The 27,927-nt window shown below is 44.3% G+C and overlaps 1 protein-coding gene and 1 non-coding gene across 3 annotated transcripts; one reads left to right on the forward strand and one right to left on the reverse strand.

Annotated features, from left to right (window-relative positions):
- Positions 1 to 122: 122 nt before the first annotated feature.
- C1H4orf51 (chromosome 1 C4orf51 homolog) lies at positions 123 to 27,927 on the reverse strand. 2 transcript variants are annotated; one of them, XM_066253462.1, is made up of 6 exons: positions 27,599 to 27,927; positions 21,838 to 21,914; positions 12,356 to 12,414; positions 11,366 to 11,423; positions 10,890 to 10,963; positions 123 to 429 (listed from the first exon to the last, which is right to left on the reverse strand). In XM_066253462.1, exons 1-6 carry the CDS (start codon positions 27,829 to 27,831, stop codon positions 292 to 294), a joined length of 639 nt encoding a protein of 212 aa, XP_066109559.1. In that variant the 5' UTR covers positions 27,832 to 27,927; the 3' UTR covers positions 123 to 291. The 2 variants fall into 2 exon arrangements, with proteins under 2 accessions (XP_066109559.1, XP_066109560.1); XM_066253463.1 differs by lacking the exon at positions 123 to 429 and adding an exon at positions 8,211 to 8,548.
- TRNAV-GAC (transfer RNA valine (anticodon GAC)) lies at positions 19,537 to 19,612 on the forward strand. Its single transcript has one exon. It is a non-coding gene; the product is annotated as a tRNA-Val (tRNA).

Here is a 27,927-nt window from a genome sequence, read left to right on the forward strand (position 1 = left end):
TACAGCTCAGATGTCCTGACCGCTTGCTGCCACCCGACAGGGAGAAAAAATGACATCAGACAGAATGGAAAGAAAGGTACTGGGTTTTATGAGAGAGAAATGAAATAATCAGTTGGGTTTTATTTTTTTTTATTATTAAATAGCATGAGAAAGTGATTAATTCATGCCAGAAACACAAATGTAAATATTGCCATATTGAAAGCATTTATTCTGAAGAAGGCCATCTGGCAGAGCCGGGCGGATCACACTTGGAGAAGCAGAGTGTGCGTGTCACCAGGCCGGGCCCTTCCATTAAAGCGGCAAGTCCAGAGGAGGTGAAAACAAAAGGGCTTTGAGGGGAGTGCTTGGCAGGAATGACATCTGCAAGGTACTCGTCACATGTTTCTCTAGCGGTGGGCCTGCTTTTCCAAATGCTGTTAAAGCTGAAAACTTCAAAACAAGAGGTGGTTACTATTTCAGAATCTCTCCCCTTAAAGATGGCTTCTTTCCTTGGGCAGTAAATTCCAATGGGGCATGTGCAGACACACTCACAGAGTTTAATGTAAAAATTGGAGGGAAGTGGAAGGAGAATGCAGGAAATCTAAAGAATTAGGAGCCACACTAATTCTAGATTAACCCGAAATAGAAAATAGAGCATCATGAAATTATAAAGTAAATGCATGGTTCTTTTTTTTTTTTTAATATTAAATGCACTTTTAAAAACCACACTCCATCACATTTTATTTGCAGAAAGGCAAGGATATAGACACAGAATTTGGGAAGCACAGAGCCCTCTCTAGAGACACAGAACACTGCTCACACATAGCGGAGGAAACCACACAATCCTGAAAAGAAGAGATGCCGACACGACCTGAAGAAATGCCCAGGCCCTGGCCGGTTGGCTCAGCGGTAGAGCGTCGGCCTGGCTTGCGGGGGACCCGGGTTTGATTCCCGGCCAGGGCACATAGGAGAAGCGCCCATTTGCTTCTCCACCCCCCCCCTTCCTTCCTCTCTGTCTCTCTCTTCCCCTCCTGCAGCCAAGGCTCCATTGGAGCAAAGATGGCCCGGGCGCTGGGGATGGCTCCTTGGCCTCTGCCCCAGGCGCTAGAGTGGCTCTGGTTGCGGCAGAGCGACGCCCCGGAGGGGCAGAGCATCACCCCCTGGTGGGCAGAGCTTCGCCCCTGGTGGGCGTGCCCGGTGGATCCCGGTCGGGCGCATGCGGGAGTCTGTCTGTCTCTCCCCGTTTCCAGCTTCAGAAAAATACAAAAAAAAAAAAAAAAAAAAGAAATGCCCAGTTTCCCTGAGGGTCCAGGGGGACCATGCTCACCTGGCTGCTCTAAATTTCCAGGGGATGCCTGGATTTAGTTTTGTTTGTATCTCCTGCCTCTGTGGGTTGAATATCAGTTCTGCATTTGAGCCTTTCACAAATCTCTCTCCTCTGTGTCCCGTGTCAATGCCAATGGGTGGATGCAGAGAATCTCTGGAACAAATTCCTCAGTCCCGACAAGGGGAGGTCAGCAGAGCTTGACCTTGACAGACTTTCAGGTGCTTGAGAGCTCATTTCCAGAGTGGTCCTGTCCGAGACTCAATCCTCATGTCTGGAATCACCCAAAAAAGGCCACGCTACACATTAAAAATGATATTAATGCAACACACTCCTTGCTCAGGCAGGTCTCAAATTCTACTGAGAATAGCAGCAACTATCAACTAGGAGCTCGGTGTTTGTCAGGGCCTTTGGGGCTGCAGCTACTCAAGCCATAATTACCGTTTAGTTAGGAGAGTGGTTCAGATTATAGGGGCTGCATCTGTTTATCGTCTCTCCATATCAAATGTTTGATTGTGTATATTAGAACTGGAAGAAATAGCCAGTACTGCAGCAATCCAAACCTCCTAGGAGAAGTCGGACCCTCAGTGACTACTCCCACATTCTTCATACTTTTGAAAGTTTAGTAATTATTCTATGTACTTTTAAGAAGGTAATAAATATGTGCATGTGATAAAATAAAAATGGATTCAATGATTATGTTTCAACACAGATCACTTTTGTTTGCAGTGCCTGGTTTCACTTGCTCAGAGACACTGCTGTGGACTGAGCTCTTCCAAATCCGTCTTCTCTGGGCCACACCTCCGCTCCACTGGGTGGACGGAACCAATGAATGGATGTCTCAGTCTCAGTAGTGAGCTCCTGAGGGGGCTGGCAGAGCGCCATACACCACACCACTCCAGAAGCTGAATCCTGACCTGCTGCAAGCGCGGTCACTGTGCCTTCTTCTCTGTCCTAATCTGTAATCTATTCATAACAGCTCATATGGTGACCGATTACAGAAGGGAGGGGACAAACTATTTGTCTACTTCTTATAAGCTGTGAGCCATAAGGAAAGAAGATTTAGGTAGGTCGATGAAAGATGAGTAAGAGAAGGAGAATGAGAGGTATAGAGAAATAGCAGGTTTTAGAGCATCCAGTTATATTTCCTCAGTCACATAAAAGAAGAAACAAAGGCTTGGGCAGGGCGAGGGAAGGTAAGAGAGGAGACACAGACAGCGTGAAAGGAAGATATTTGCTTAATAATTAAAAATAATAATTGTTTCTGCCCTGGTCGGTGGCTCAGTAGATAGAGTATCATCACGGTGCACCAAAGTCACAGGTTCGATCCCCGGTCAGGGCACATATGACAAGCAACCAATGAGTGCACAACTAAGTGGAACAACCAAGAGAAAGAACAAATTACGTCTCTCTGTTTCCCTCCCTTCCTCTCTACTTCTCTCTCTCAAATCAATAGAAATTTTTTTATAATTGTTTCTATAACACATATTCTCAGGCAGTCTTGTATTTGTCTCAGCATCAAATCACAGAAAAAAACAGTCCCATAGAAAAAATGTAATTAACACTAATTCAAGTCTTAGCCTCTCCACAAAACACCAAAGACGGAGCACAATCTTGATGTACATTCAAAGAGCTTAAAAATCTTCCGAGGGCATTTTCCTTACCTTTCCAGCAAAGAATTCCCCCAACCCTCCCTCTTCTCCCTCTCGTTAGAACTCTTAAAATTCCTCCCAACACTCAGGCCACACAGCCCCTTTTTCTCCTCCTTAGCACTTCATTATATAGATCAGCTTAACCTCTCTGATGTTTTTTCCTTGCCACATCCTAGAACTAAAGAAAGACCTGGGCTGGCAGACTGCAGGAGCCTATCAGTGTCAAGCAGGAAAAACTTTAAAAATAAACTCACACATAGAGATCGCATAATAAAACTCCAGAACATCAAGGTGAAAAAGACAGTCCTAAGAGGGACAACTGGCTGCAGAGAGATTACCTACAAAGGAGTGAGAGTCATATCAACCACAGCAGCTGCAAGAAAATCATGAAACAATAGCTTAGAAATGCTCAGGGAAATTAAATTCAAACTTCGAGTTCTATAACAAGCTAAATGAACATTCGAGAGAGAGAGCTAAGTAAATTCTCAGACACAGAAGCCCTCAGAAAAATGTATAATCCACAGGCACTCTCGGGAAGAGATAAAAGAAAGAACAAAAAAAAAAACCTACCGCAGGATGTACTCTAGCAAGACAAAAAATGAATCCAAAATGTAATCAAGAGGCAAAGGAGACAGTATTTGTGTTTTCTTTTTATAATTAAAAAGTAATTTTAGAAAAGGTTGGGGAGAAAGGGAAACAATTTAATTCTTTACTTTTATTCCCATTTCCTTTTACCTTTGCATAACATCATTCCAGTTTACAAAATGCTTTCAGGTAAATTGCCAGTAGCCAAAATCACAGGACCTACAAAAATATGTCTTAAGGGGGACCATATAGGGAACAAATAATCATTTTCATAAAACTTGGAAATGCATTCTCTGCAGGTAGAAATGCGCTTCCTGCCGTGGGAACTGGAGCCTTGCTCCGGTCATCATGATAATGGTGCCGGTAGGTCGGGATGATGAGCTTCTGATTTGCAGACTAATCATGGTTCCCACTCCGCTTACCGAGTGGGACTAGATTATGGAGAAGGAGATGAATGGAGATAAGAACCATAGAACTTCAGACCAGCTGACTTGCTGAAAAGGGACACAGTAGATGTCCAGGCTGTGAGGTCTGTGGACTAGAGGCCTTGCTGCAGGGGTGTGCAACGGGAGGGACCCCCGCGCAGGCCTGCTAATGAAAGTGCCGAGGCTCCACCAAGGCTTCTGTTGAGAGCTTCGTGGTACTATTGCCCATGTCATTTGCCATGAATTTAGGGCTTGGAATCTCTCGCTTGAACTTTTTGACACCATCTCCATGTGTGTCAAAAAAAAAAAAAAAAAAAAAAAAGAGCAGCTGCCAAAAAGCAAACTCTTTCCTGTCTCTAAAAATAAAATGCTGGCAACCCTTCAGGTTGCCCCTGTGCCAAGACCTGGCCCATAAACAATAGGTGGCCAAGCTGGTCAGAGGCAACACTGAACCCTGATGAAGGCCTAGGTCCAGCCTGCAGTGCCCAGGTCAGCGCATGTGCAGCTGTGATGCTAGAAGCCAGAGGTGGCCCTCCCTCCTCACAGCTGATGGAGGGCAGTGGCTGTCCCCCAGCCAGGGGCCAGGTGTGGCTGAGAGGAGACAGCCGTGGGTTACACCAGAAACCTTGACCCAGCTGCAGTAACACAGCTCCCACCAGCCTCTGCCCCAGAGCCCTGGGCTGCGTGGTGACAGATCTGAGGTCCTGTCCAGAGAAAGCTCCCTGGGAAGGAGAGTTTCATAAATATCCATGTGCATTCATCACTCAGAGCAGTGCCCATCACCTGTCAAAACCTCTCATGGCCAGCTGAGAGCCCTCACCTGTTCTACGCAGGCCCAACAACCCACCTTAGTGTATAAATGCTATAGCAGTCTAAATGCTATTCCCGGTCTAATTGCCCCCAAACTCGTCAACCACTCCTGCAGCACTCGTTCAAGCCCCTGTGCCTTGTCATTAGGGTTCATATCTTCCCTAGACCATAAGCTTGGCTTTTTGCTGCTGGTTTGGGGAGTTAAAAGGGCTAAGAGGGAGTTAGGGAAGGAGACAGACTAAATATAGCAACTATTTGCAGGCATAATCACTCCATAAACATGCTTCAGTGGAACAGCATGTAGGGCCAACCCAGATGACGGATGTCACTCACCCGAGTGTCACATCATAAATAAAACTGAATGAGCCCATTCTCCTGCAGAACCAGAATGACGCCTGTTTGCACTATAAATATTTATGAAGTCATGGTCCTTAAAAGATTTTATTTTTCCATAAGTAGACTTTAATGAAAAAGCTAAGCAGAGCTCTTCCTGCAATTACAGAATAGTCCCCCCAGCTTTTCAGTAGGTAGTCCATGGAAAGGAAAAGAAAGAAAGAAGAAAAGGAGAAACATAAGGCTGCTGCCTAGAGATCTCATTTATACCAATCAAGGTTCATTCTCATTCAGAAAGTGACAGCCTTCCTGGGGTAGCAGGACCTGAGCTCCGGCAGCCCAGGCCTGTGTAATGAAGAGCACACAAACAGGTCCCTGTCACCCCAGTGCAGACCCCTCCCATCTCCTCTGTGGGGAGAGACTTTCTCCTTAGTGCCCCCAGCTCTCTCAGCCTGTCTCTTAGTAACAGAAAAAGAAATGCACACCTTACCCCATCACTATGCTCATGTGAAAAGAGTTCTCAGAACATGAGGATGTGTGCCCAGCTCTCTCTGGGTGTTTGTGTACAGTCCGCCACGCCAGCGATTAGTTGCCCCTCCTGATTGCATTAGCGATGGCACCCCGAAACCCTGCCAGAGTCCTGCCTGCTTTTCTTGCACTCTTCACGATGCACCCCTGCAGAGAGCAAACGCCTTGGGGACCTCAGCAGCACTGCCACGCTCCCCTCTTCTAGGGCACTGAACAACCCGGCCACCTGGGGCTTGCCAGCCATTGTTTCCACAACAATACACACTAATTTTTGTGTCCCTTTGGAGCTTACATATTATTCATCTCTTAAATGTACCCAAAACCCTTGCCCAAGTCCATCAAGCCTGTTTCCTTCCCAGGGATGGCCTTCTGCCCAGGCTCCCTTCCCCTCCAAACCTCAGGGTGGCCCCTGCTACGTCAGGCTGGACTGGCCCCATCGGGAACGCTGATGATCCTTTGGCTCTGGCCTCCAGGAAGTCTTGTTCCACAAGGAACAGTCTCTGGTTTTGCAGAATGAGTCACAGGCTGCCCTGACCAACCTATCTGGGAAGACCAGGCTACCATGTATGGTCTGTGCTCTGTGCCAACCACCTCTCCATGTAAGTCCGAGTTCTTCGCCAGGACAGCCTGAGTCATAAAACTCAGCACATTCCTTAGGTGTTGGATAGTCTTTCCTTGTTATTACTCCGCTTTTGTTTTATGCAGCACCTGGTTTCATTTTAAAACCCAAACAAAATCTCACGGTCAGGGCTCGAGTAGGGTGGGGATAGGAAAGAAAGAAAAAACGAGAGAAGGGAGTGAAGTGGAGGTGCGGGGAAGGAAGAAAGGGCTGTAACTCTGCAAAGAGGCAGGCGGAGAGCAGGACAGGGGGGATCACAGGGTAAAGGACAGAGAGAGGATGTGCTACAGCTGAACCGAGTGCGACCAAAGTCCTTCTTGCTGCATATGATGAATCACTGATGTCTAGTCTCCTTCCCAAATTAGGCCACAGTTCTCAGTTCTTTACTCATAAGCCATGTGACCTTCCTTCCCTAAGCCTCCTCAATGAACAGACAGACTTGTTTTTGGTCAGTCTTAAGGAACTTTCCAGTTACAGCCTTCTGATTCTATGAATCTGCCTGTTCCCTTTTTTCTTGGACCACAAACCCCAACCCAGTGTAAAGGAATATGTTCCATGAACTAACATTTGTTCTGTTGTCTGTGGGGAGGTGAGGAAATGGGGTAGAGCGAGGACGAAGGCGCAGACCCAGCCATACCAACGTTGCTGGTCAAAACGCATTTCTGTGGCCAGATTATTCTGTAAAATCATCTGTAGAGCTGTTAACATAATTTTTTTAGAATTAAAACAGAATTCTAATAAACTATGCCTTGCATAGTTTAAAAAAAAAAAAATCCTGACCGAATGAATAATAACCATTAACATGGAGAACTGGCTTTCCTGGAGTAGTGAAGAATATTAGCTACAGCGAAAAACCAGGACCATTTGGGACGGGACTCAGAACTTAAACAGAGGCCTGGGACTCTCCAACCGACCCCAGCCGGCCGGGGTGCAAGTCCTGAGGCTCCTGGGGGGCTCCAGGGCTGCATTCTCAATGCATGGCTTGGCGAGCTCAGTGGAAACCATACGAAGGGACCCGGGAATGTGACCAGATGGCTGGCCAGGAATGTATTTTGCCTAACCTGGCTAAAGAACAAGAGTTAACCACTAGTAGGGTCTTTTTTGTTTTTAATTTTTGAGGGGTTTTTTGGGGCGGAGGGGTTTGATGGTGAGACTTTTAATTACCTTTCGAATTCAACACAAATCATAAAGGAGAGAGCCGGTCTGGGTAAACCGGAGTAAATGGAGCAGGGGGCAGAGGGCAGTGGGCGTGGGGAGGAAGAAGGGGCAGGAGGCTGCCAATTTCGGATTACACGCGGCCCCCTCCCCTCCTGGAGCCGCAGCTGCTGGGGCCCCACGCTGCCGAGAGCGCGGTTCTGCAGGGTCTCAGTGCCAGGGCCCTCCCCGCAGCGCTGCGCAGGGGCGGGCGGATCTGGGGGGTGGGGGCATGGAGGGGAAAAGGGTCGTTGAGCAAGGAGGAGAGAGAGCAGGCGGTGGTGGATGCGGGGGAGGAGGGTCGTGGAGGGAGGAATAGGAGCAACAGGGAAGGGGGGAGGCGGACAGAGGAAGGAGGGGGAGAGGAAGACCCGGGCGGGGGGCGGAGCGGTGATGGGGTGGGCCGTGGGCTGGGCTTCGGGGATGCCAGGCCCCTCCAGAGAGAAACCAGGCAGGCGTGAAAGGCCAGGACTCTTTCGGACCCCAGGCTGCAGCTCCCACCAGGAATCGGGTCTCCCCCACCCACTAGACTGCCGGATCCGGTTTGCTTCTGGCCCTGGTGCGTCGAGCGGAGGACAACCTACCTGGACACGCACAGCTGCGGGCTTCCGGGCCACTGCTCTGCACACACACGCACTGTTCTCACCCTTCCCGCCCTCCTTCCCCCGGGCTCTCAGATGAAGGGACAGGCTTTTTGATGCTGCATCCCAGCTCTTGGGGCCCCAACATCATTTCTGTGGCATCTGCAGTCGTGGGCTGCCAAGTATTTATTATAAAGGGAAATTTAATGTTGGTGACAATAACGTTTGTCCCCTCTTCCAATAAAGAGAGGGGGGGGGGGGAATTGAGGGATGAAGGTGTTTGAAGCCCAGGGAAGGGTCCGAGAAAGCCAGGCTGCCAAGCTCCACGTAATCCGAGGCCCTCTCATACCTCCAAGTGATTAATTGGGCAAACTCTGGGCCTGTAGCCCCACACTGCATTCTCCGACTCCTCCGCTAAATGATTATAACGGTGCTCCCAGGCTGTAAACGTAGTATTGATAAGCATCTGAGTCTTCAGATGAGCCAGCCTTGCTTGCAGAAGACCGTGGTCCCCGAGGCTGGAGAAAAAATGGCCTGCTTGTCAGCACTCGCCTGACTGCAAAAGGCTACCTTTTGCACAGAACTGGGAATGAAGTTGCCAGGCATCATTCATGAGCAGGAGTTGGGGTCGTTTCTGCTTTTTCTTCCAGTTCCTTGAACCTTCCTAGTTCATCTATCCTGTCCCTGTCAGGAAGGCCAGCAGATCAATAAGAGGAAAAGAGGAGAGAAAAAGAGGCAAGAACTCCTGGAGTCACTAAAGGAACCGCCCGCTTCTTCTCTACTGCCCTTTAACCATCTCTCAGCCACAAGATCCTTTCCCTGTCCTCCCTACCGTTCCTTTCTTCCGGACATTGCTGTGTGGGATGAATTCTCAGCTTTCAATTTTACATCACGAACTTCTTGAAGATTGGGCCCAGAAATATATTTATAAATATTTAGAAGCTGGCTACCAAAGGCATTAAGACTCCAAGCGAAAACTTGTTTTTTTAAGTTGAGAATATTCTTAATGATAAAAATTTCATTCAATCCCCACCTGTTGCTGACACAAGAATTTGTACATTTTACATCTCAGTGCTTGCTTTCCTCCCCCAAAACATAGCATCTATTTTTAAAAATTAAGAGTTTTGCCTTATCTAGTAAATAAAAAAGTTGTGATTTATTTTTTGGTCAAAACTGCAGTACCAATGTTTCCCATGCAAGTGCCCCACAGGAATTGTGGTGTGTGCCAGTGCGTGTGTGTGTGCATGCACTTTTAGTTTGCTGTCACACCATAAAAACAACAAGAGGAGGATGGAATGTCACTAATTTGTCAAGAATTGTTGACTTAAAGGAGGCTCCTGTGATACAGAGAATTCACTTTGGGGGCGGGGGTCAGGGAAGCATGACAAAGAGAAAGACAACTGTCCCCCAGAACAGCTGCGGGCGCTGCAGTGGGATTGCTTGGCCCTAGCACAACTTCATGCAGCAAGAGGGATTTATTTCTTTAATAATAGTTAATGATTCTCCCAAGCAACTCCCAGGAGGCCGGCTAGCAGTAAATATACTTTCAGGAACTTGTCTACTCTTCCTGGAAGCATAGACCAACCCTACAGTGAAGGGAGGTCCCTGGCTGCCCGGACACTGAAATTTTCAGTGCCCTGCTCAGCTTTCCAATGCCCCCAGATAACCCCCTCCACAGCCTGCCACCTCACGGCCTTCCCCTGCCTCACGTGCTCCATAGGAAAGTTACCAGGCCCTACAGTAGAAAAATTAAGCAAAATGCACTATTTCTGTTAGGCCACCACTAAATAAACCTGGGAGCTAAGGTGGGCTGTCCAACCCCTCTCCTATTTACTAAATTTATCAGATTAGCTAGTTGGTGCTCCTAGACTAGCATTTTCTGTAATGATATCTGTATATAACTGGTGGTTCCTCTAATAATGTTAGCTGGCACATGAGTAACATTTTTTAGTTTAATGGTCAGGTTTTATTTTTTCTAATACACATAGCTAGCATACCAACCCCATGGTGCTGCAAATACAGGGTGGGGCAGAAGTAGGTTTACAGTTGTGAGGATACAAACCACAGGATTTATTTTTGTATTATTGACTAATTATCGTATTATTTTCCATATAAACAACTGTAAACCTACTTTTGCTTGACCCTGTATAATTACTTAGATAAGGTTGAGTTGTTTTTGTTTTAAGTCAGTTTGGATAAATCTTAATAAACAAAAGCAAAAGGATAGCAAAAATAGTTGTAATGTTTGTATTAAATGAGGTGAGACCCATTTATGTTCTTTCAATTTGCTCTCAAGGCATCTCTGCCAGAATTCTAAGACAGAGAGAGAATCTCATTTAACACACTGCTAAACAATCCTGGGTTTTGAGAAAGTCCAATCAGGCGAGACAGAGCACCAGCTCTGGAGGGTCATGTCAGGGGAGTGGGAACAGTAGGTGTTGGGGGTCAGAAAAGCCACATAAAAAGAGGGTACCCAGGATGTAGGCACCTAGGGTGGGTCCCCAGAAGGGAAGACATCTGAGAACTTAATGACTTTTTTACAAGAGGCAAAATCTAGCAAATCACAGATATCATTGATGAAAATGCAGACAGTACAAGAGAAATCCCGGTCCCCTTCTTTCCAGAACAACTAACTGGAAGGCTCCAAACAGGCAATGTCCACAGTGCTTTGGGAACAAGACTGCCTCTCAGAACAGTCGACATGCCTCCATATTTCTCCCTTGATTGTAAAGTAGGAATTACCTTCCCACCAACCCTCAGCATTCACACACCAACACTCTGACAGCCACGCTGACAGGCACGCCCCCTGGCGCCACCCCTGGGGACCCTCTGTTGGGCGACAAGTGGAAAGGTTCTTACGAGCCTCAGGATGCCTGTCCTTCGCCGACTGTACTTCACCAGGTCCTCAGATGCTGGCTTTCTAGTTCTCACATCTAGCATGAAGAGACAACCAGCCAGGGTGTGAGTGCTGGTGGCACACAGAATCCACAGTAGTGTGAACAAATGAAATCGACTGACATTCCTAAGCCATTTTAATCACTAGTCCCAAACCCTCATATACACACTGTCCCCCACCCCTGCCACCCACCACAGCTCTCACATGGTCGCCCTACCTCAGAGCTACCACTGGCAAGCATCTCTCTGGGGGAGTCTTCCCTCCTTGTATTTCTGCCTCCTCCTGTCCCACTGTTAGGACAGGGACAATGAAGTCGCAAGGTGATGACAGGTGGAAGGAGGCAGAAATGCAAAAGACCTTCGGTGGCCTCCGACTCGGAGAGGGATGAAAAGATCAGATGAAGATCCTAATGAAAGGCAGGGCCTAGGGTAGGACTTACGTGGGTTTCCGTGGTTTGGAGGGGCTGGAGAAAAATCACCAGACAGAATTTGGTGTGCCTGTGAAGAAGAGGAGAGAAAAATAAATAGCAACCACTTCACAACAATAAAACTTAACAATATTCCTTTTCTAGAGTTGTCCTCCCCATTCAAAAGGCACTTTAATACTGCTGCCAAAAGCTGCTGCAGTAATAGATACTAACAGTAAATGGAAAGACAAACTTGGGAATATTATTTATAGAATAGGATAGGCAGAAGAGCACTATTCTAAAATGCAAATATCTCATACAAATCAATGAGAAAAGCTAAACACCCTTAATGGGAAAATGAGCAAAGGAAATGAATACTGTTAATACCTATTATTCATGGGTTTCATATTTGTGAGTTTGCCTACACATTACAATTTATTTGTAACCCCAGGTCGATACTCCCAGCACTCTTGAGGTCTTTCAAGGATCTGCACAGAGTAGCGAACAATTTGAGTCACCTGAAGGTGTGCACCTTCTCAGTCAAGGGCAAACAAGTGGACATGCTTTCCCTTCTTGTTCTGGCTCTCATAATGTAAACAAGTGTCCTTTTCATGATATATTTAGTGCCCTACTTCCTGCATTTTTATGCTTTTTCTTAGGGGCTTCATTGTTTAAAATGCCCCTCCCCTGTGTTTCTGAGTGCTGTCCAACGTTTCTCAGCACAAAAAGACTGTGACGCGCCTTACAGAGAAAATACATATTAGATAATCTTCATTTAGGCGTGAGTTATAGTGCTGTTCAATGGGCTATCAGTTCAATGTTAATGAATCAACTATATATTAAATGAGGTGTCTTTAAACAGAAATACATATAAAGCAAATTTATGTGTTGATCAGTTAATGAAAATGTTGTGAGCAGAGAGAGGTTCCAGGCAACCTGGACCTACATTTCCCCTAGGAACAGTGGTGTGGGATCATTTAAGCTCTCTACAAGTAAATGATCATTGAAAATTGTTGGACTTACCACTCTGTGCTTGACATCAAGTGATGTTTTAAGGGAACTGGTTATATGAGGGAATTGCCCTGCATGCAAACAAAGAGGAAAAACCAGGCTTAAACCCAGTGTCACAATAAAATTTCTTATGCCCCCAATTAGGCAACCAACAAATTGTACACTCATCACTCATTTCCCTCGAGAATCTGACTAACAAAACACATATGTTGATGTATGGTTAGCTAATGATTTTTTTCCCCTTGCGAGTTCACAGTTGATGAAATAGAGACCATGGTGTTGCTTGACCTTGGCAGTTTCAGCTGACCTTTCAATTAAGGACAGTTAATGTTATCTCAGTTTGCTAGTGTGTATCCACCTCCCTGCTTCCACTTCCTACTCCCAAAACTGTAACCAAACTGGGAAATTTTGTTGATGGGAATAACAACGCTAGTAACTACCAGCACACTTTACCTTTAGGTATTGGGTCCTTGTTGGTCAAATAACTTTTAAAATATGATATATATGTTTGCTCGCTTATAGTTTGTATTGGGTGTGGGGGACAGGCTATAAGCAGGCTGGGTCGTTATAGCCTAAGGCAGGGGTCCCCAAACTTTTTACACAGGGGGCCAGTTCACTGTCCCTCAAGACTGTTGGAGGGCCAGACTATAAAAAAAAACAACTATGAACAAATCCCTATGCACACTGCATATATCTTATTTTAAAGTAAAAAAACAAAACGGGGACAAATACAATATTTAAAATAAAGAACAAGTAAATTTAAATCAACAAACTGACCAGTATTTCAATGGAAACTATGGGCCTGCTTTTGCCTAATGAGATGGTCAATGTCTGGTTCCATATTTGTCACTGCTAGCCGTAACAAGTGATATGACGCGCTTCCAGAGCTGTGACTCGTGCATCCCGCGTCATCGGAAGTAGTACTGTACGTGAGCGACGCTGCTACATACAGTACTCCAGGAGCACAGGATATGGATGCTGACCACCAATGAAAGAGGTGCCCCTTCCAGAAGTGTGGCAGGGGCCAGATAAATGACCTCAGGGGGCCGCATGTGGCCCACGGGCCATAGTTTGGGGACCCCTGGCCTAAGGCTTAGTTTTAAAACTAAGCTTTTCCCCACACCCTTGACTGATTGCATGATGTGGGGTGGTACACTCTCATGAGGAATCCCATTATGCCTCAGATAAGTGACTTTGTATCAGAGACTTCCTTATTTGTATATTGGATTAAAGGTTTTGATTTCTACACTAAAAAAATGGGGCAGACCTGGGAGCTTGCTCTCTCTCGGTTCCTGAGATTAGCATTAGAGAGAAGAGCAGAGAAAGGCCACATGGAGGAGGCCAGGAGAGGCAGCCAAAATGGCAGAATGCTAAAGGAGAAGCCGATTTGTGCAGAGTTTATGCAGGGAGAAGGAGATGGGGAACAGAGGTGAATAAGGCTAGTGAGCTAGAAACCTTTGATTCTAGGAAACTCAGATAAGTCAGTAGCTTTGTGAGCACTGAATGAATGGGTTTTGGAGCCCAATGTGTGTTTTTACTTGCCCGCCAGGTGCAAGCTAGGATTAAAGCAAATGGCCCACCAGTTCTTGGCTCCATTGTTTCATTACCGTCTGTCTGAATATAATGCGAACCTGCATTGGCCATGTGGCTGTAATGGTGGCCGTGGCTACTGGCTTTACAGTCCTTAAATGTCATGCCAACCCTGATGGAATGCTAGAAGTATTTGGTTTTTAAAACTAAGTTATCAAGAAAGCATGTGTGGGTTGGTGAGCACCAGCTCTTCCAAACTCAGAGAAGGTTAAGTGTGGAAGTATTCTTCTAGGTCCTCTAATCATTTAGTCCACCTACCAGGTGCCAGTCACAGACGACTCTTAGCTGTATTTGAGATTCAGTTTCCTTTTCATAGATTGGGGATAATATGATCTCCTGCCTACCCATGTCCGAACTCCTAACGTTGGAAAGCAAAGACAAACCATTCTTAACCTTTCTGGGTAGCGCAGCCTTAAATTGTGTGTACACAAAAGAGGAGAATATAGATCAAAGATGAACAACACTTAACCTAGAGTCCACGGACTCCCGGAGGGATCCCAGATGAGTGCATTGTTGGCTTGCAGAAGTGTCTTTACGGATATTTTTCTGAAGAGAAGGGCCCGAAGCATTTATCAGACTTTTTAAAACTGCCTCAAAAATAGGAAGTATCTTAAAGAGAGAGCTACTAACCACTGTGGTAGGTGACAGATTTTTAAGACTAAGGCATTTAATGGTCTGTATAATAGGTTTAAAAAAATGTTATGCTATCAATATTGAGTTTCTTAAGCATGATAATAGTATTATCATTCTGTAAGAGAACATTCCTATTCTCCGGAGGCACAGGCTGAAGTATGTAAGGACATACTGTTATGATGTCTGTAATTTATTCTCAATCGTTCAGCAAAGAAATCTAGACAAGTATCAACAGAGAGAGACTGAGATACAACTACACATTAGCCAACATGGCAAAGAGCTCACAACTGATGAATCTAGGTGAGAGTACGTGAATAGGGATTGTACTAGTCCCTCTACTTTTCTAAGGATCAAAAAATAATTTTATTTAGGGTGGGGATAAAAGAAGGTATTCATTCATCTGCCTTACTTGCACAATTATAGGTAAAGAAGGAATGTTATTATCATATTTTATAGATGACTGAAACATGGCAGGAAAAGGTTAGGAAAGCCAGCCAGCAGCAACAGATTACCACTGAGCCACCCCCAAGGACAGCCCTGTAAACAATGCCTTGCCTCTCTTTATCTCCCCACCCAGCCCCAGCCCAGCCCAGCCCGCAGGCAGACAGTGGTGTGTTCACTTGAGCCCGCTGAAGTCACCCTAGTGCCCACTACAGTGCTGCCTTTTAGGTTCACGGGCAAAAGCAAATGCAGCCACCTCCTAGTGGATGTTATGCTTGAACAGTAAAGTGCATACGGTAACAGATGGCATCTTGTGACCTTCTTAATAACAGGCTTGGCTGCCAATGTTCCCTTGTGTCCAATCTATGCAGGGAATTTGGAAACTGTTGCCTTCTACTTGAATATGTTCTGGCAAACACATTTAACCATTTATTAGACTGTTTCCTGATTTGAAATAGAGATTGCAAAACAAAACTCCCAACACCTGGAAGGGAGGCTTGGTATGTCTGAGTCGGAAAGCCATTCTGGAATTCTCTGGGGTGTGCTGGCACTCACCCAGTCTATCTGTCATTTTTAATGGGGTGGGGACCTCAGTCCCGGGCTAACTGCTTACCGGGCTTTCTAGATTTACTGGTGGCTTTTTTTCTTAATGTTATTTAAAGGAAATGTATGCACTTTCCAAAGCAAGGCATACACACATTAGCCAGGAAGCCAACTTGAAAGCCAGCATTTGAAGCTCCCTCTGCTGTGACCACCCACTCCAGGGGTGAATGTGGGAACCCCATGGTGAGGGCAGCTTGCTCTAAGTCACCTCGCCCTCTCTGCTGCACACTCCGGGCAGTGGAGGGGAGGCAGAGGGGGAGAGCGGAGGAGGAGGCCAGCGGTTGAGGGGAGGGCAGCTTCCCTTTGTGAACAGTGGAAGACAAACCATCATGGCCCTGGGAAGAGACAATGAAGACATGCGTGCCAAAGACCAAGCAGTCCCTTGTCCCCTCACCAGAATGGGCTGGAAGGGCCCGGACCAGGAGGCAAGAGGAAACTCAGTCCCCGTCAGGCAGCAGGAGGGGGTAGATGGCGGAGAAAGGACCCATGGTGGAAGCAGAAAGTAAGGAACCTCAGAGTAGACACAACTCGGCTGTCACACACAAAAAGAGGTTTAGCCTGACCAGGTGGTGGCGCAGTAGATAGAGCGTTGGACTGGGATGCAGAAGGACCCAGGTTTGAGACCCCGAGGTCGCCAGCTTGAGCGCGGGCTCATCTGGTTTGAGCAAAGCTCACCAGCTTGAGCCCAAGGTCGCTGGCTTGAGCAAGGGGTTACTCGGTCTGCTAAAGGCCCGTGGTCAAGGCACATATGAGAAAGCAATTAATGAACAACTAAGGCAGGGGACAGTCAACTGTTTTATACCTACCGTCCACTTTTGTATCTGTTAGTAGTAAAATTTTCTGACCGCCCACCTGTTCCACAGTAATGGTGATTTATAAAGTAGGGAAGTAACTTTACTCTTTATAAAATTTATAAAGCAGAGTTACAGCACATTAAAGCATATAATAATAATTACTTACCAAATACTTTATGTCAGATTTTCACTAAGTTTGGCAGAATAAATCTTTATAAAACAACTTACTATAGTTAAATCTATCTTTTTATTTATACTTTGGTTGCTCCACTACCACCCACCATGAAAACTGGAACGCCCACTAGTGGGCGGTAGGGACCAGGTTGACTACCACTGAACTAAGGTGTCACAAGGAAAAATTGATGATTGATGCTTCTCATCTCTCTCCATTCCTGTCTGTCTGTCCCTATCTATCCCTCTCTCTGACTCTCTCTGTCTCTTTTAAAAAGAGAGAGAGAGAGAGAGAGAGAGAGAGATAGGTTTCTGTTTGTGGGTGGGGAGCTTTCATTCCCGGGTTTCTTCTGGTCATTGAAGGGGAGGTGAGAGTCTTTCCTGGTGGCCCCACTTCTGGACTGCAGAACGGAGGGCGCCCAGGAGAGGGGAAGACCCCAAGGAGCCCCAATAGGGAGCTGTGAGACTCTCCAGGAAAGCCGGGGAAGGGTGCCTGGTTTGGCTGCCATGTACCCCTCTACTATTCCAGCCCAGGGCCCGCCTGCTGTCCCCTTCCCGGGCAGACTAGAAAAGCTATGGGGAGAGCCCCCCTAATCCACCTTCATCCTGAGCCCCAGCCTTTCGGAGCAAGCAGCTCTGGAGATGATCCCAAAATGGCACAAGGCCGCACACCGCTGAGATGTCATGGCAGCAAGGTTAAGGACGCTTGGGAGCCACAAGGCACCCACATTGCTAAAAACTGGAAGGTACTTCTCTGCTCTGGGCAAGCAGGCATCAGTACTCTCCTGTTCCTTCCTCCCTGCCTCTCACCCCAAGTCTTGCTCGCCATCATCTGTATATGTTTTGGACATGGGCATTGCCTGGCTTCACCTCCTTCCACCCATCACAGAACCTGGGTGGGGGAGGGAGGCGGCGTGTAACTGAAACCATGTACCATGTATAAGATGCTCCCATGTATAAGACGCACCTTAATTTGGGGGCCCAAAATTTGAAAAAATGTATTACATAAAATTATTGGACTCAAGTTTTATTCATCATAAAATTCATGCAACTCTTCATCACTGTCAAAACTCCCATCCATTAGCTTGTCCTTATCTGTGTCTGGTGACAAATCACAGTCTTCAACAATGAGCGCAAAAACAAGTGCGAAAAAGCGGGAAATGCAAGTAAAAAAATCTACAACCACTGTGTAAGACCCACTCAGTTTTTAGACCCCAAATTTTTTGGAAAAATGTATGTCTTATACATGGGGAAATATGGTAATATGCCAACACGCCCTACCCATTTATCCTTTCAAATTTTAAAGCATTACGATTTTATGTGCTGCTACATTGCAAATACAAGTTTTGAAAGGTTGCTTCCATAAAAAAAAAAAAAACAAAAAAACCTATACTCTAATTTTTAACAGTATTTTATACATTTTCTTTTGGAAGACAAAAAATTAAACTGCCTCTGGTAAGGAAGCCTGTTGTGAGGAAGAAAGAGTCAACAATGAAAGGTCTGTAATAAGCATCGTGCAGCAATGGTAGGGCCTCTGGTTTGAGTTGAGCCCTGTCCCAGGTGCTGGAGATGCAAAGCCAAACAAGATAGACAAGGTCCTGCTCTTGGGAAGTTTATGTTCCAGAAGGAGAAAGAGATAATAAACAAGTAAATAAGTGCAATAATACATAAATTCAAACTAGACACAAAGATAGACACTAAATGGGGGAAGAGTGTGAAAAACTTGTTTTAAATATGGTGGCCAGGCATAACCTCTCTTTTAGAGAAGACATTTAAAATCAGACTGAATGTTACAACTCAGCAGAGCCAGGATAATTGCATTCCAGCAAAGAGAACACATGTGCAAAGGTCCTGAGGCAGACTTAACATTTTGAAGTTATTAAAAGAAGTTGTTGTAACTGGAACAGAGTAAACAAAAGAAAGAAAAGGCACGAAATGAGACTGGAAAGATAGGCATGGTTGTGTTCACGTAAGACCTAAACGGAGACTTGCTGAGGAATTAGGATTTCATTGCAAGTACAATAGGAAACAGAAGTGATATCAACTTGTTTATGCTTTAAGATTATCCTGTGCGAAGATATAATGTATGGGATAGTCTGGTGAGTTCTTTTTGCTTTCAGAAGTCTTTTGAGGTATGGAGGAGGCTTCACAGAGAAATAAAAGTGGGAATAAAAACATAGAAGAAAAGGGATGTTAAAAATGGACATAAACACTCTTGAAGTAACACGACAAACCATACTGATGTTGCCCTCCTAGAATATTATTTGGTTCTTGTCAGTATTCTCCTAGATACTCTCATTCTTATAAAATGGTGAATTTCATAAAAGACAGTTCCAGGTAGCTGCTTCAGATACTTGGAATTTGTTCCCTGTGGTTAGGGACTCTCCCAAAGAGATCTTACACATGCTGTCACATCTGGGCTTTCATGTGGTCATACTATTTTAAAACCTCTTCCCTGGTACCTATTCCATCTCCTGGAACAGTGAGAATAAAAGAGGTCAGTGTCTCCTTTTGCAACGGTAGCCTGGGCTCATCTGGGAGGGGTGCAGGTGAGGGCACAGGTGTAGTGCTAAGAACAAGAGGAAGGACAGAATGCCCAGTGAGGGCTGACCGAGCGCTGCCACATCTGCATCCCACCACACTCTTCATAATGTGCTTCTGCTGGAGACAAGCTGCAGAAGCGAGCAAACTTGCTAGAACCTGTCTTACCAGAGTGTAAACAGAAAGTGGAATTGTTCGTCAATTCCTGTTTGTTGTACTAACAGGACATTTGATATTTATTTTTATCAGCTATTGCTTCGTTCTTCTTTGAGTATAAGAGATGAACATATGATGGTGCTATCAGAGGGGAAAGCCACAACCAAATCAAACAATTGGAAAGAAATTGGTAATAATGTCAAAGGAAAACCACCTTCATGTAGGCAGAGCAAATACAGATGAACTCTTTGAAAGGCAGTTGTGGCCCTGGCCGGTTGGCTCAGTGGTAGAGCGTCGGCCTGACGTGCAGAAGTCCCGGGTTCGAGTCCCGGCCAGGGCACACAGGAGGAGCGCCTATCTGCTTCTCCACCCCTCCCCCTCTCCTTCCTCTCTGTCTCTCTCTTCCCCTCCCGCAGCCAAGGCTCCATTGGAGCAAAGATGGCCCAGGCACTGGGGATGGCTCCTTGGCCTCTGCCCCAGGCGCTAGAGTGGCTCTGGTCGCAACAGACCGACCCCCCGGAGGGGCAAAGTGTCGCCCCCTGGTGGGCGTGCCGGGTGGATCCCGGTCGGGCGCATGCGGGAATCTGTCTGTCTCTCCCTGTTTCCAGCTTCGGAAAAAAATAAAAATAAAAAAATAAAATAAATTAAAAAAAAAAAAGAAAGGCAGTTGTGAGAAGGAATTGGAGAACTTTTTTGCTATGATGAATGTGAACCACACTTAAGCCCTGCCCATCTGATTTGCATATCTATATGAATGGCTATAGTTCTACAAAGAGACAATCAACAGACCAGGGTCTGCTGGTGGTAAGCAAATTTATACAGTTGTCTTGTATTGATGATTTTTGACCATCGGCTTCATGTTTTAACTCCCTTCATTAGGAGCTTCTAGCATAATAATTACAAAGTTGACCATCCAAAGATTAAACATGGAAATTGAAAAGAGGCATAAAGGGGAAGTTACCATTTGGCCAAATGACATAACTCTGCCTTGCCGCACTGTCACCTCTTAATGGAGTGAGCGCAGTAAGTCCTCACTTAACTCTGTGGATATAGGTTCTTCGACTTTCAGTGAAATGACATACAGTATAATGAAACCAATTTTGCTGCAGGCTGATTGATAAAAACAAGAGTTCAACTCCTACAGCAGCTCATGAACCTTATAAGGAAACGACATTGACCAAAACGATGTTATTTGAGGACCTGCAGTAGCTATCGGTTAAATTAAAATGACCATTTGAGCAGAGTGAAAAAAGCGATGTGGGCGCAATCTATTGAGAAGTCATCACTATGAATATATCCACTTCTGTCATTTTCTCCTACCAATTCTTCACCATAAAAACGAGAGAGGCTAGGAAACCAAAGTCATACCTGTCAGAGAGTGGACAATTATTGCTTTCACTGCTCCTGTCACCACTCATGAAGTACTCCCCCCACCCTTCTGCCTGTGGGACCACCCAGCTCTCAGCTCCCCAGCCAGGGGTGATTGGCGGGTTAATCAGACTTCTGAAGAGCACAAATAGAATATAAATGGCACAAGACTGTACTTGGTGCTGCTCAGATCAGATGCACTGCCACCTTAGCTTACACTGAATGATGTGACCAGGTTGTTTAATTGCCTATACCCAGCTCAGTCATGTCTCCCAATTATGTAAGTGTGTTTCAATTTTATGTTCATTACTGCAAAGGGGAGATAGTCTTTCCTGATTTTAACAACTGTACAAGGGGTTAGCTCTCTGTCCTTTGTCTCAACAAACCATAGAAGAATGCATAAAACCCATCTAAGACATATGACGCCCATGAAGTCCAGTTTGATTAGGAAGCAGCAGAATGGTGACTGTCCCAGGCAGCTGCTAATAACCTTTATTTCCATTATTTAAGAAAAGCCCAAAGGGCTGCCGAATAGCTCTTTGCACCTTCCATCCTCTCCCAACAAATGTATACTTCTTAAACCTTTAAATATAAGAGAAAAAAAAAATATTACCAGGAAGTGTCATAAAAAAATGCTAAACAATCCTAATCTGAAATGGCATTAGTTTTATTAAACCCTCAAAGATTTAACCCTGAGAGGTGGAAATTATATGGGAAAAGCCTATTGATTCCTCCTCAGAACCAGAGTGTGTGGGGCAGGATGGTCCTCAATTTCTTCCCAGTGCGTGTAGTTGGTACTAGAAAGTGGCCAGCATTATCCTACTTTAACTAAAACAAGATAGGGGGTGGTTATAGATGAGCAAACATCGTTTACTAGCTTGTGGCTTATAGCTCTGGTTTCTCTTCTTAGTTCTTTGATGTACCCAGGAAAGCTCAGATTACACTACTGAGAGCTCCAAGCTCTGGCTGAGTTACATTTTTGGGACTAATTGGAGGAAAAAGGTTTGCCTGAAAGTATTTGTCATTTTTAAGAGCGACAGACCCTGAGTAGCATATGTTCGCTTTCTTGCTAAAGACACCTTGCCTGTAGAAGGTAACTTTGAAATTGTATGAACTTAAACCAAGAACCTGGACATTACGATGAGAGTAAGCTTGCCAGAAGGGTTATAAACTCACGACGGCTCCTGCTGCACTTACTGGTAACACCTGCAGTATCTTGGGGACCAGACCTGCAGAGCATAGGGTTGTCGGCAGAGCCATTTGGCAATGACATCCTGAAGAAAGCAAATAGAAGAAATAAGTTATAAGTTTATGGGTTTCTAAGTCACAGCCTATGGACTTAGAGGGCTTTTTTACTCCTCATTTCATTTAATTTCATAAACATTCGCTTCCTCTCTTCCCCCTTCCACGCTCCCAACCATAATCCTGCACTCCCATGAAATCAACCCAACTTGGACTTGAGCAATTTGTTTGTTCCCTGATTAGTTATAAAAGGGTAACATGTTTAACTTTTGTACATGAAAAGCTCCAACATTAAGTTCATAATTGTTTTAAGAGGATGTATGAGTCTTTCTCACGGGAGCTGTTTTCTAAATGAGGGCTATGAATGGGATAGGAAATATTACAGCAATTACGTTGGTTTCCCAGTTAAACTTAGAACTTAATAGCAGCAGAGTAACTTGGGGACACACGGAGGTGTGTCTGTCCTTCAAAAGACATCTATATTTCAGTTTCCCTGAATCCAGATCTGACATTCTTTTTAGGCAAACCCAGGCTTGGTGGAGAGTGCAGGTTATTTTCTCAGAAATAGACAGAGTCATCAATTTCTAGAGTGCAACCCACCATAGCCATTTTTCCTGGGACCTCTGACTGGGCAGAGGATGGTCCCCACACTCCAGGACCTGGAGCTGTGGGTGTGAGGTAAGGGTGGACTGCAATAACGTCAGCCTCAAGAGTCCCCAAATGCTCCTGTACATGTCTTCAGCCAACACATGAGCCTTCATCATCCTTGAGACAGGGGCTGGTGGCCCACCCTGCTTCTTTCTTCTCCTAACCTAGAGCTGCAATCGAATCACCTGAGGTATTAATACCTGAGGGTATTAAGTTGAAACTGCAGATTTCTGAGCCTGACCCCAGGAATTATTTTTTGATAGGTTCGGGGCAGGTAGTTTGATATTGGTAGTAGGTACAGCAGTTTCCTGACTTCTATGGGTATCATGTCTTTGCTTCTCTTTATATTTTGCATCAACTAAGCAGACATACCCGAACACTATATTTGTTTTGGGCTGGGCTTTTTTTAATGACATTTTATGTAAATGGAAGTGTATAATATGTATTTCATCTGGCTCAAAATGCTCAGCATTATGTTTCCGACATTACTGGATAGAATTGTAGTTAGTTCACATTCAGACATTCTGCTCTAGTTGAATAGTATTTACTCCATGTTTGGCTTGTTTTCAGTTTTCTGGCTATTATGAAAAATGCTGCTAATACATGTATGTGTCTCTTGGTGCATGTGTGAAAATGCATTTCAGCTGGGTATATACTTAGAAGTAGAATTGCTAAGTCTGAGGGTATCCATAGCATCAACATAAGATGAGACCAAATTGTTTTTCTAAAGAGTTATATTAATGCACATTCCCACCAGCTGCATATGAGAGACCTTATTGTTCTACATCCTCATCCTCATTGATGGTCTTTGTGATTTTAGTCTTTCTGGAGGGTTATCTATATGTAAGCTAGTTGTGGTTAATTAAGCATTTCTGGATTACTGATGTAGTTAAGTATCTTTTGATAAGTTTAATGGTCACTTGGCTATGTTGGTTTATAAATTTCATTTTTTAAAGTCTCTCCCATTTTTCTAGTGGGCTGCCTTTTCCATACTAAATTATAGGAGTTCTTTATACATTCTGTAGCTATGAGCCCTTTGTCAGTCACTCAATTGACTTTTGGGGCTTGCTTTTTCATACCTTTAACAAAAATTTCATCAAACTGAATTATTTAATATTAAGGTAGTCCAATTTATCTAAATTTTATTTGTAGATAGTGCTTTGTGTGTTCTATATAAGAAATCTCTGCCAACCTCAAGATCATCAACTTATTCTCCATATTTTCATGCAACAGTTTTTGTTTTGCCTTTCACACTTAGCTCTTTAATTCATCTAGAGTTAATCCACCTGGAACTGAAAACATTCAACTCAAGTTTGGTATCAGGTGGCCATGTTGCCAGAACAGATTTTTCAAGCTCTTGCTAAATGGTATTTCCCATTGTTTTCTAATCATAAGAATCATGTGGAACATTTGTTAAACAAACGGATTCACTAGTGCCTTATATTCAGAATTTCTAAGGGGAGTGGCTTAAGAATCTTTATTTTCAACAAAACAACCCTTCTCATAATCCAACAAGTATAGAAACCATTATTCTCAAGAACTATCAAAGGGATGAGAGTAGTCAAATTTCAAGACCACAAACCCTGCCGTTCTTACCAAAGTTCTGCAGTTTTCCTTGAAAACACTCAGATTGTTGCACACCTTTGGTTAATATCTAGAGTTTTGAAAAGTTGATTTTGACATTTTTTCTGCTTTTATGCAGGAGTGGAGGATATATTTAGACACTCCCTCAGTATTCTAGAAGTCCTGTCCTTCACAAGTTGTTATTATAAAATGTACATAACACAAAATTGCCACTTTAGCCATGTTTCTATGTACAATGTAGTGCTATTAGCACATTCGCAGTGTTGCACAACATCACTACTACCCACCTCCCATCTCCAGAACTTTTCCATCATCCCAAACAGAGACTCTGTGCTTCTTGAACAATAACTTCGCATTCCCTACCTCCCCCCAATCTCAAGTAACTTCTATTCCACTTTCTGTCTCTATGAATCTGCCTATTCTGAGCCCCTCATACAAATAGAATCATACACTATTTATTTATCTCTTGTGTCTGGTTTCTTTCTATGAGCATAATGTTTTCAAGGTTCACCTATATTGTAGCATTCCCAGCATTTCATTCATTTATTCATTCACTTATTTACTTTCATTCCTTTTCAAGGTTGAATGATACTCTACTGTATGTACATAGCACCTTTTATTCATTCATTCATGTGTCGATGGACATTTGGGTTGTTTTCACCTTTTGACTACTGCCTTCACATCTTTTTTACATGTGATATTTATCCTTCTATTCAAAATATTTTCTTTCACTGTGATCTCACTTCAACCCATTGGGTTATATAGACATGTATTGTTTAATTTCTAAGTCTTCAGACATTATCTAGTTCTCTTTTTTTTTATTGATTCCTATCTTAGGAACATTTATCAGAGGTCATATTCTGTATGATTTGAATCCTTTGAAAGCTGATAATTTTTAATGGCCCAGCCACATTTCTGAAAATGTTCCGCATGCTCTCAAAAAGAATGCATATTCCGTCATCAGTGGGTTTAATACTCTAGATTATGTCAATTAGGAGAAGTGTCTTAATTGTGTGTTGCATATTTGCTGTGTCCTACCTGATTATTTCCTGTCCTACCAGTTGCTGTGAGAGGAATGTTAAAATGTTCAGTTATGATTGTGGATTTGCTTATTTTTTTCCCTTTATCTCCTTTGGTATTACCTAGTAAGCTCAGAGAGACTGTTGTTATTAGATGTTGATAAATTTAAGAGTGTTATATCTTCCTATTTGGTCGATCATTATAAAATATCCCTCCTCAATGCTAATAATACTTCTCACCTTCTCATCATCCATGTACAGTAGTTCTTCTCTCCACCTCCTCCTCCCCCCATCTTTTTAAATAAAGCTGTAACTTGAGAACACTTTTAGAGTAACAGAATTATTGTGAAGATAGTACAGAGAGTTCCCATATACTCTACCCCCAGCTATCCCTATTATTAACAGCTTACATTTGTTTGGTGTATTTGTAATAATTAATGAACCGATTCTGACACTTTATTAACTAGCATCCGTACTATTCAACTTTCCTGTTTTCCCCTAATGTCTTTTATCTGGTTATCCAGGGTCCCATGTAGGATATAGTTACTCATCAAGGATCCTCACAGCAATAACCATTTCTCAGACTTCCCTTGTTTTAATAACCTTGGTAATGTTCAGGATTACTATTCAGGAATTTTATAGACTGACCTTGAATTGGGAGTTGTCATGAGGGTAATGCATTCTGAGGAGGAAGACCACAGAGGAAAAGTGCCAGCCTCACATATCATACCAAGGGTAAAGACTCTCAGTGTGGCTTATCACTGATGATACTAACCCTGATTAGCTGGCTTGAAGTGGTGTTTGTCAGGTGACCCCCTTGGAACAAGTCATTCTTTCTTCCTTTACTATATTCACTGGAAGAAAGTTACACACACAACTCACATGCAAGGAGTAGTGAGTTATGCCCCTCTTCCTTCAATACAAACTACCTAACTTATTTAGAATTGTTCTGCATGGGAGGTGAGTCCTTTCTAGCTCATGAATGCATTTATTCAATCATTTCATTTTGACAATATGAGCTCATGGATATTTACTTTATACTTTGGTCTATAATCCAATACTACTTTATTTGTTGCTCAGTTTTGTCTAGCTTTGGCAATTGGAAGCTCTTTCCGTTGGATCCATCATTGTTTTGTAGTTTTAGTTTTGTTGTGCCTTTCCTCGTCTTGTTTGTTTGACATTTTGATACTTTTCCGCACTACAAGATGCTCCAGGCTTGTCTCGTATATCCCCTCCACCCCGTCTCTTCAAGAAATTGCCCTTTCTCCAAGAAACCCTGGCTCCTTTATTGAAGTATTGAAGATTGGTATTAAAAACCAAAACCTGGGTCCTGGGGGTGGTTGTTGCTTTTACAAGGTGTTGCTCCTAAGCCCTTAGCTCATGGTCCACACTGAAATGGGCTGTATATAGGGACCTTCCTCCAAAAAGCAAGAAAAAGCGTGTGTGCATACTAACGTGTGTGTGTGTGTGTGTGTGTGTGTATATATATATACACACACACACACACAAATCTATAAATATTTCTATATGTACCCATACTAGGCTAACCATGAGGTCATCCTGATGTGTCCAATTTTAACCCATTACCACATGGCTCACCCTAGTCTTTCCCCCTTGTTTATCTTCCCCCACCACCACCCACCATCCATTTACCTAATTGTTCTACTGCAGCCTCTGTGCCACTGTGTCCAAGAGACGTATTTCATCATGAGTCCTCCTATTTCCCCACATCTCTGCGCACACTTCCCGCAGTTCTCTGATAGTACTGGGGACTGAGTAACTGCTGTGTCCCTCTGTGCCCCTCCCTCCTCCTCCTGGAGGATCCCCCACCCCTAAGCCCGCTCTGAGGGCACCTGTTGTCCTGAGACCTTCCTCACCACACCCCTCCCCCCGCCGCAGACACGACAGCGTCTCCCTCCCTTGTGCTGATTACTTACTTCTGTGGTTTCAGTTACCATATTAAACTGAAGTTAGTTTTTCTGTGGGCCTAACATAGGGCTTGACTTACAGTGAACATTCAGAAAATGTCACCGGGCCCTCAACGCTGCGTTCATTGGTAGACATCTTGCGGTGGAGAGCAGAGGAGGTTTTGGCCGCCTTTCTTCCTGCTCTGGAGGAGTTTTTTCAGCTCAAAGTGGAAAAACGAAACAAGAAGCAGTATGGAAGGCCCAGGAGCCCCTCTTTGCTGAGCAGAGGACACAAAATACCCACAGTTTAACCAAATACTCCTATTTATTTGCTCTCCAGAGTACACAGTTATAATCTGACCAGCACCAAATAGACGATGATCATAATTTCAGCTGACAACTGACATTTAGCTCTTCTTCCTACTGACATTTATCACAAGAAAATATGCAGAGTTAAGTCTAGGAAGTCTCTCTGGGTTTACAACACCCTCTTTTTCTAATGGCATTCCTGTCTATTTATAGTGACATATCCAGGTGCAAAGTACAAAGAAATCTTACCGGTGACACTCAGGCCAGTGCTGTCCTGCTTCCAGAGAGAACTGGCTGCGGGGGAAGACATCCGGGTCTTTTTCCCGGTAACTGCCCGTGTACGTTGTTAGAGAAGAATCGGACCATCTCGTTTCGTTCTGCCAAGATGCTCCAGCCTTGCGCCTGATCAGCTCGAACTCCTGAGAAGTAAGAGGGCTAAAGGGCAGAAGAATTTGTGGAGCCAAGTAGAAGAAATATGACATGGCTCTGGACGGCCTGCTCCGGGTGACTTCTCAAGCCCTCTGCATAATGAAGAATTAATTTCCTTTTAGGAGCAAGAAGTAATTGATCGGGCTCCT

The sequence above is a fragment of the Saccopteryx bilineata genome, chromosome 1 (assembly GCF_036850765.1).
Source record: "Saccopteryx bilineata isolate mSacBil1 chromosome 1, mSacBil1_pri_phased_curated, whole genome shotgun sequence".
Lineage (NCBI taxonomy): Eukaryota > Metazoa > Chordata > Mammalia > Chiroptera > Emballonuridae > Saccopteryx > Saccopteryx bilineata.